The sequence below is a fragment of the Mesoplodon densirostris genome, chromosome 4 (genome assembly GCF_025265405.1).
Source record: "Mesoplodon densirostris isolate mMesDen1 chromosome 4, mMesDen1 primary haplotype, whole genome shotgun sequence".
In the NCBI taxonomy this organism is placed as follows: domain Eukaryota; kingdom Metazoa; phylum Chordata; class Mammalia; order Artiodactyla; family Ziphiidae; genus Mesoplodon; species Mesoplodon densirostris.
The window spans coordinates 183024042-183033881 of record NC_082664.1 but is presented as its reverse complement, the minus strand read 5'-3'; the positions used below and the strand labels follow the sequence as shown (position 1 = coordinate 183033881).

At 45.5% G+C, this 9840-nt stretch overlaps 1 protein-coding gene across 1 annotated transcript; it reads left to right on the top strand.

The window, feature by feature from the left end:
- Positions 1 to 1549: 1549 nt before the first annotated feature.
- On the top strand, positions 1550 to 3707 carry LOC132487755 (palmitoyltransferase ZDHHC6-like). The gene has a single exon (XM_060095508.1). The coding sequence runs from the start codon at positions 1949 to 1951 to the stop codon at positions 3140 to 3142; it is 1194 nt and encodes a 397-aa protein (XP_059951491.1). The 5' UTR covers positions 1550 to 1948; the 3' UTR covers positions 3143 to 3707.
- Positions 3708 to 9840: the final 6133 nt, after the last annotated feature.

Sequence of the window (9840 nt, the reverse complement as noted above, 5' to 3'; positions counted from 1 at the left end):
GCCTTCGTCGGGAAGAAAAGGAAGTGCGAATCGGGGAAAAGGGATGCAAGAACTGAGAAGAGAGCCTTATCTCTGCGGAGCAAGGGCTGCCTTGGGAGGAGGAGGTGGCGAAGTGGAGAGCGGAGAAAGAGGCTGTGCTGCTGCAGCCTTTGGGCGCTGCGGGCTCCCACCTTGGGCGCTGAGGCTGCACTTTTGACCCTGGCAGTGGAGTCAGGCCAAAGGGCTCCGGTGGGGAGGGGACGGAAACAGGATGGGGAGAGTCCTGCAGTTGCCAGTATGTGATGGCAGAGAGTCCAGAGAGAGGCGCCCTGGGAGAATCCCGCGGGCTCAGCAGCGCGGCCTTAACTCCTCGGGGCCGGAGGAGGAAGGGAGGCTGAGACGGAGGCCCGCGGAGCAAACTGTTTAAACCGGCAAGGCGTCCAAAGCGAAAGACCAGGAAAGGGAGGCTTTTGAAAATTGTTAAAAATTGCAATTTTCAACTCCGCTGACTGTCTATCGAGGCCGGCGTCTGCCTCTGAGACACTTTAGTGGCTGCCAGGAACTTGGAATTAAAAAAAGAAAAAGAAGAAGAAGGAAAGAAAAACGTTCTGTGCAGGCAGGAGGGAGATGGCTGATAAGATGAGAATCTTTCGGGAGCTGGGATTTTTTCGTGGACTTTGGAACTCCAGCTGGCCCTGCCAGGAGCACTAACACAGGATGCTTTGCAGAAAAAGCAGCCCCGGGGAGGCCCTTTGAATCCAGCTCCAATGACCCACTTGAGGAAGAGGAGGAGGGGCCCCAAGGGGGAAGGACAGCCGGTGGCCCCGTGGGCGGCTGAGGCCTGGCCCTCAGCCCTCGCTGAAGAGGGGCATCACCGGGAGGGGTTTTTTTAATGCTGATGCCCGACTCACTTGTGTTAAGTCAGGCTCCCTGAAGGTGGGTGTGTTTTAAATTCCCCGTTAATTCTGATGTGAGGTCAAGGCCATGAACCCCCGGGGAGAGACTTAAAGGGACCTGCTGGGGGCAGGCCTCCCTTGGGCTCTTGCACCCGAGTCTTCTCACCGGGAGAAGAGCATCACGTGCCCCCCACCTTCCCAGCCGCATCTTGGGTCCTCAGGAGGCCTTCCCCTTGGAAAGCGTAAAGGCAGAGCCTCTGGATCTGAGCTGAGCCCCGTCATCCAGGTAGACGGGGGGAACGGAAACTAAATTTTTGGTGATGAGCGCGCTGTAGTGTATACAGAAGTAGAAATACAGTGCTGTACCCGTGAAAGTTATATAATGTTATAAACCAAGTTTACCTCTTTTTTTTTTTTTTTTTTTTTTTTTGCGGTACGCGGGCCTCTCACTGTTGTGGCCTCTCCCGTTGCGGAGCACAGGCTCCGGACGCGCAGGCTCAGCGGCCATGGCTCACGGGCCCAGCCGCTCCGCGGCACGTGGGATCCTCCCGGACCAGGGCACGAACCCATGTCCCCTGCATCGGCAGGCGGACTCTCAACTACTGCGCCACCAGGGAAACCCCCCAAGTTTACCTCTTTTAAAAAATAATTTGGGGAGAGCTGCGGCAAGGCCGCTGGTGGAGCAACGCGAGGGTGGAGGCTGGTCCCGTACTCCAGCCTCTAGCCCACAGGATTTACTTTCTACTTGCGCTCGCCTGGGGTACCCATGACGGAGTTTTCCGAGCTGGAGAAAACCTGCTCCGGGTGAGCCCGAGCCGCCCCGGAAATGCGATGGCCAAAGAGCGGGCACTGAGGACCAGACTGAGATTGGATTTCAAACCAAGGTACTGGATTCTCCTACGAAACATAAAGAGTGTGTAACAGTGAACATGGCGTAATCTGCATTAACATCCCACAATGTGAAGGCATGACAATTAAGGAACACACATGGACTTGTGGCACATGGAAATGTGTGCACAGAAAAAGGAAATCTGTAGTTCTTTAAAAACAGGCAGGAGTTCTTCCTCACCAAAATGGGTACATTCTGCTCAGTTATCAAGTTTGAAAATCTACAAGAAGTAAAGAGACTTTGTCACTGGGGTTCCATTATAGCCCTTGGTGTTATAGCAATATGTTCTACCATGGCCATGATTGACTCTGTGTTGTGGTATTGGCCCTTACATACCACTGGAGGAAGCATGAACTTCATCATGTTAATAAATTGGACTGTCATGATTCTTTATAATTACTTCAATGCCATGTTTGTTGGTCCTGGCTTCGTCCCTCTGGGGTGGAAACCGGAAAATTCTCAGGATAGCATGTACCTCCAATATTGTAACGTCTGCCAAGCATACAAGGCACCACGGTCACATCATTGCAGAAAGTGTAACAGGTGTGTGATGAAGATGGACCATCACTGTCCTTGGATCAACAACTGCTGTGGTTATCAAAATCATGCTTCGTTCACACTGTTTCTCCTTTTAGCACCACTGGGTTGTATTCATGCTGCCTTTATTTTTGTTATGACAATGTATACACAGCTTTATAATCGGCTCTCCTTTGGGTGGAACACAGTAAAGATTGATATGAGTGCAGCCCGGAGAGATCCTCTTCCGATTATTCCGTTTGGATTAGCTGCATTTGCTGCCACCTTGTTTGCCTTGGAATTAGCTTTAGGAACAACCATAGCTGTTGGGATGTTGTTTTTTATCCAGATGAAAATAATTCTCAGAAACAAAACTTCTATTGAATCATGGATTGAAGAGAAGGCTAAAGATCGAATTCAATATTATCAACTAGATGAAGTCTTTGTTTTTCCTTATGATATGGGAAGTAGATGGAAGAACTTTAAACAGGTTTTTACGTGGTCAGGGGTCCCCAAAGGAGATGGACTGGATTGGCCAATAAGAGAAGGCTGTCACCAGTACAGCTTAACAATAGAACAGTTGAAACAAAAAGCAGATAAAAGAGTCAGAAGTGTTCAGTATAAAGTAATAGAAGATTATAGTGGTACCTGCTGTCCTTTGAACAGAGGAATCAAAACCTTCTTCACGAGCCCCTGCACTGAAGAGCCTCGGATAAGGCTACAGAAAGGGGAGTTCATTTTAGCCACAAGAGGCTTACGATACTGGTTGTATGGAGATAAAATTCTTGATGATTCCATTAAAGAAGGTGTTTCAAGAATAAGAGGATGGTTCCCTAGAAACTGTGTAGAAAAGTGTCCCTGAGATGCTGAAACAGATCAAGCCCCAGAGGGCGAGAAGAAAAATAGATAGCCACTTTTGAAGTAAAATTACTCTAAGTCCGCTCCATTACTTGAAAACTGTACATATTACTAAAGAATTATGCAATGAGCCTACTCTGGTTAAGGTGTTCTTTTCCTCAAAGGTGCCCTAGTGCCATGATCTAAATATTTTTATTATCATTTTGAAATGGAGAAGCCATTCTGCACATACCTTTGAATTCCTTCACCTCAATGCCACCGCTCCCTCTCCCCAAAAGGAAAAACACTTCACCCAAGTAAGTCGATTGCATTTTCTCTAGGATTTTTTTATGCACTGCACACGATGGACCTCACCTGCAGATATAGTTCCCCCTTTGTCAGGAGCATCTGCATGTGATGCTTTTATCCTCTCTCACCCTCTGCCGAAATTTCTTATGTAATATTCTAGATACTATAGAACTTAATTTGCAGATTCAGTGTAAGCTCAGATTTTATTACCCGTCTTTTAATAATGAAGATTTTGTCAAATCAAATAAAGATCAATGGACGTTCTGTATAAATCATAAAAAAAAATTTAAAAAAAACACAGGGGGAAAAGGGATAGAAATCATACATAACTTATGGTTACCAAAGGGGAAAGGGAGGGAAGAATAAAGTAGAAGCTTGGGACTAACAGATACACACGACTATATATAAAATAGATAAACAACAAGGACCTACTGTACAGCACAGGGAACTGCATTCAATATCTTGTAATAACCTATAATGGAAAAGAATCTGAAAAAGAATAGATATATACGTGTAACTGAATCACTGGGCTGTACACCTGAAACTAACACAACATTGTCAATCAACTATACTCCAATTAAAAAGAAAATTGCTCATCTATTGTAAGTAGCACCCAAAATAGAGGTATTCCTTGTGCATGGCCCTGTGCTAAGTGCCACATGAAACAACTGATGTGGACCCATCTCTCCCTCTGCAGGGCTGGCTGAGATACATATAGGGCTGAGATGATGTGCCAGCCCCCTTGTCTCCTTCTGAATTCCCGTCCAGCTGCCTTCTGGTCTCATACCTGGATGCCTAAGTCCATGGTTCCCAGCCCTGACTGCCATGGGACTCACCCGGAGCTTTTAGAAAGTACTCGTGCCTGCCGCCCCCTGTCCCCCCACCCCTGGACATTTATTTACTTCATCTGCAAAGGGCATCGGAATTTACTTATAAACCTGTCCCTCTGATGGGCAGCCTGGCTGGGCCGCTGCAGGAGGGGACAGGGGGGAGAGTGCAAAGCTGGTTCCACTGCACTCCATGCGCCCACTGGGGGCACGTACTAAGCCCATTACTCCTAGCTGCAGGGTAAGCGAAATTGAGTGGGTTTATAAGCTGCTTAAAGTTTAATAATCCAAAATACAGAGTGCCTTTAGCACTGTGTAACAGGAAGAAGACCAGCTGGGGAAGGAGAGGTCTGGGGTTAGGTCCTGCTTACGCCGAGGCTCCCGTTCCCTGGAGCCCACCTGCTGCGTGGAGGTGACGGGCACAGCCTACCGGGCTGGGCAGACCTCAGCCCCAGACCCACCTCTGCAGCATAGTGAGTAACTTAGGCCCTCCTAGCCTCTGTCTGAGCTTCAATCCTACAATAGTGTTACCCATGGGCTGTGATGGGCACTGAAGTGCCTCACAGGAATTCTAGCACACAGCAAGCGCCCAATGAGTTTTTACTATTATTATTACGAGTTAGCCAGCAGACCTCCCAGAACCATTGTGGGGATGGATGCAGAAATGTCTGCGCAGCCTTCAGGGAACTGCAAAGCACCATCACCGGGTGTTACTGTCACTGCCCTCCTGGCTTTAATTAGGCTGAGGCCAAGACACAAGTTGGGTCGATTCCAGAGTTCCTGGGAGCAGAATGTGGGGTTTCTTACTCTCACTCCTCAGTACTTCCAGAAGGGTCTTTTGAGTCTAAAATTTAGAGAGTTCTGGAACAGTCCCATCCTAGTCCAACAGTGACCACAGTCAGGTTGACCAAGCAGTCTTGTAATGGTTTATAGTTACTTTCTCATGTGAGGCTGAGTGAACACCAAGCTCTTGGGGCCTGGGCGAAGCCTGCAGACAAAGCAACCACAATGATTGGACCAAAGTGGTCAAATTAAGGGGAAAAAAATCAGGTGAGCATTACTTCATTCTGGATATTCATTCATTTATTAATTGAAGTATAGTTGATTTTCAATGGATATTTTAAATGCTCCTACAGTAGGTCTTAGAAGAGTTTAGAGAGATCTGAAATGCTTAGGCAGCATAGCTCAGAAACTGTGGAAATTTTCCAAACTTTCTTTTTTGTGTTTTTTACTATGAGAGCTGCCAGATGTACCCTGAAAACACTACTGAGTTTCCTAACTTTCTGGACATGGGTGAATAGAATAATCCAGGGCATGTAACACCAGGATTATTTACAAAGGCATCTGTCAATTTGATCTGACATTGTTTTCATCCAGTTAGAGAAGTTTTGCTGTAGCTAACGGGCATAGCATGTGGTTTGTACCCACTAACTCAGGCATCCAAGGAGTAACCTGCTACATGTTTGAACAAAGAAAAGGAAAGAGGAAGGGAGAAAACCATCAACTAAATTCTCAAAATGTCCTGCCACACTGAACATAAAGTATTCCGTGCATGGGGTCATGGCTTGCTAGCTGAAACATCAGTGTTTCATATGTAGTAGATTCATGGGGTACTGCTGAGAATAAAAATAATAACAATGTCACCAAATCCAAGCTCATACTGTTCCACTCGACAGGCCAACAAATCAAGAGACAAGTTGTTGGGGGAATGAAGAGCAATTTTCTTCGGAAAGCCAGCAGACTGAGAAGATGGGGGACTAGTGTCCCAAAGACCCATCTTACTTGAGTTAGAATTCAGGCTTCTCTTATACTAAAAGGGGACAGGGTGTGGCTGCTTGTTGCAAACTTCCTGGTGCCGGAATCCTTTGTTCTTGCAGCTGACCAAGTAGGTCAGGTCACGATGTTCCTATAAACCTCCAACAAGACACATGTTATTCTCTGTTCTGCAAATTTTTATCTCTATACAAGTGGAAAATGTTATACCTTTAAAGGTCAGAGCCTTGAGAATGAGCTATGCTGTATATTTCAGGCTAGAGGAAACATTCTTAACTTGTAGCAAAAGCAATAGAATACCAAGATTAAAGTAAAAGAAACAGACCCAATATGGAGTCAGATTTGTTCTTCCCTATTACAATAATAACAATAATAATATTAATAAGAATAAATGTTCCTATATGTTGGGAACATAGCTAAGGATTTTTCATACATTAGCTACCTAAATTCCCTTAATAATCATATGAAATTAATATTATTCCCATTTTACAAATGAGAAAGGTAAAACTGAGCCTAGTGAATTTGCCCAAGGTCATACAATGTTAGTTAATTAAAATAATTCAACACCAGGTTTTTCTAGACTTCTCTTAACCATTACACTATACTACGTGCATACACAACCCAAACACATTTTACCCAGAAATTCAGTCTCCTATCCTCAAGAAAATGTTAACAGATTCCAAAATAGAAAGAATATAGTCATATTTTTCTCTCTCCTTCTCTCTGGGACCCTTCCCTCCTTTGTATCAGAGAGTAAGTAACAAAGACAACCAAAGGCCAGGCAACAGAAAGAAGGGACCAAGGAAGAAATCTGAATCGATCAAGAGCCCACTGGACAAACACTGTCAATGAAATTCACAGATTTTTCAAAACTTGAGAAACTTTAAAATCTCCATTCAATTACAAAACAATAAATATGTGAGCAAATTTTCTCATTGAATGAAGGACATAAATTTCTCAGCTGTGTTCCTGGCTCCCTCACCAGTAACTTGACTTGGTAACTTCAAGACCCAAGCAGAGCAGGACCCTATGGTCCTTCCCCCCATGTCCTCAGCCTGCCTTTTGTCTGTAGAAAAACTTTAGCCAAAGAATAAGTTTAATCAGAGAAGGGAGAAAATGCAGAAACAAAGGAAAGTGGTCCAAAAAAACTAAATAATAATAGTTTAGTCATAAAGCAAAGTCAAGGACCTTTAGTTCCTTCTCAGGGGCTATAGATACTATTCTGAGCCATGTCCTGTGAGCTGTCTTATAGATACTGAAACCCCACCACGTGGAAGAAGTTAACCACATGATGATCAGACTGTAGCTATGACATAAGCTGCCACGATTCTGAGAATTGCCCTCAAAGAAATGGGAACAAACCAACCCTGGAACTGAAGATTAACTGTACTTGAAACAATCAAGGTGATGCTGGTCAGACCACCGCGCGACCAATTTCAAGATGACTGTCCGAGCTGACTGTGCCGTTTCTACATTTAGCCCCCTCCCTCCGTCTAAAAAAGCTCTTGCCCACTGGTTGGTTGGGGGGTTGGGGGGAGGAGTCGGCCTTTGGACAGGGGTCCACCCTCTCCTCCAGTTGCCAGCATCTAAAATAAACTTTCCTTTCCACCAACCTTGCCTCTTTATTGGCTTTTGAGCGGCAAGCAGCTGGACCCGACTTTTGGTAACAATGGGACATATACCTCATGTCCCAGGAGGCTTCTTACTAACTTCTGTTTACTGATCAGCCATGTAATATTTTTAACTACTAGAAAAGCCTGAAACTGGGCAAAAGAGAACAGGAGGAAAGAAAAGATGGCGGTAGTGACTCAGTCACTGTCAACACCACCAAAACGAGGGCAGGTGCAAGGCTCATTAAAGTGTGAACAGAGCATCTAAAAAGTTCCATTAAGAAGGAATCAATAGCATTCGTGTGCTTTGCAGAAAAAAGCTCAAAGTTTCAAACTCCTGATCACCAAGGGCTACCCCCTACCTAGGATCCATGACCCACCCTCCCACCCAGTGCCAAAAGTCAATGAGAATGTGCGTTACATCCTGCATTTAGCCATCCGCTCCACATTTTCCCGTGAGTTCATAATTTAACCCCTCTGAGAGGTCTGACTGCATGCGTTGAAGCTGTCTGTTGGGTTTGGTATTTCATCTCCAGCAGGAATTTCAGAAGGTCAAGGTCCCCATCTGTGAGGAATGCCATGTGAGTAATGAAACAAGGCAGACAAGTTCACCCTGGAGGAGATGTACGTCTCTAAGCGAGGCTGACAAAAGGCCTTTAGACTCTAGACGTATGGGACCTGGGATGGAATGAACAGGGAAGAAAATTAGCTCAGGGAGAGAGATTCCTAAATCAGTGGGAAAAAGAAAAACATATGATATGCAGAGTTGCAAGCTACTGGGACATTTGGTTTCCATTAACTGTACAAGCAATTGTTTGTGCTGTTATTGCTGATGTTGGGTGAGCCTGTGTATTATGTTTAACGGGCACCCAGAGCAGAGGCAGTGATACAAAGGCAGTGGAGTAAGTACGCAAAGGAATTAAAGCTAGAACTTATCAGTGTGTGGAAAAAATAAACCCGAACAGTTGCAGGTCCTGGGTTCCCCGAAGCCTGTGGTTTCCCACGCTTACAGGGAGTGCCCCAGACAGTGTCAGCTTTCTCATTTCAAACTCCAAAGCATCCTAAACCAAACACGAGGCTCGCAGATAAACGGTTTCTCTCTGATTTACACATCAATATTTCTCTGACTGTTGATTTAGCCCAGTCATCCCTGAGATGCCTTACAGATGAAGGCGTCTTCATTTTCTCCCCTGCGATGCTGGCAGGGCCATCCATGGAACAGTGGCTGAGACACTCCAGGCTAAATCTGAGGACATTCGAAATTTCCTTTCACTTTCTCAAATTTCAGTTTTGTAACCTCAAGCCCAATACTGCCATGTAAATAGTTTTCTTCTTAGGGTTAGTAATATATTATGTAGTTTATTGGCCATAAATATACTCAGACCTCTCCTTACAGAAAGGCAACTGGGGAAATCAAGGTATCTATCCATTGGCACGTTTCATGGCACCATTTCTGTAACTGGAGTTCGGAATGTCTCAGCTGCATGAACTTCTGAGAGTCATAGGGCAGTGAGAGTTTTCTGCAGCATTATTTGGCAAATTTATTAAAATAATAATAATAATAATAATAGCTATCTTTTATTAAATGAGGAATGAGGAACACTCACACTGCAGAAACTGGGGGGCCTGGGAAGGTCTCACAAATAGGCGGGGCAGAACCAGAACTTGAGCACCTGCATCCACTGGACTTTGAAGCCCGAGTCCATCCCTGTGTGCTTTGCTGCCTCTTCAGACAAGGCTCTTCCACCCCTGACAGGTTTGGGATAAGATGCCCATCTTCTATCTTCATCTTCCCTCTCACTGTCTTCCTTTTCTTATTCTTTTATCTCCTAGATCTGATGTGATGTCTAGAAGGACCATCCCTGAAATTTTTCTTAAAAGTTGCTTTTAGCAGGTGTGCAACTTATGTAACTTTTTTTTTTTTTTTTTTTTTACGGTACTCGGGCCTCTCACTGTTGTGGCCTCTCCCGTTGCGGAGCACAGGCTCCCCACGCGCAGGCTCAGCGGCCATGGCTCACGGGCCCAGCCGCTCCGCGGCATGTGGGATCTTCCCGGACTGGAGCACGAACCCGCGCCCCCTGCATCGGCAGGCGGACTCTCAACCACTGCGCCACCAGGGAAGCCCATGTAACGTACTTGGTGAGATGGTTGGTTTGTTGGATTTTTAGCACCAGGATGGAAGGATGGTTTGGAACCAAGATTAT

Coding starts and splice junctions, on each gene's coding strand:
- LOC132487755 (XM_060095508.1), top strand. CDS start 1,949: ATGGGTACATTCTGCTCAGTTATCAAGTTTGAAAATCTACAAGAAGTA.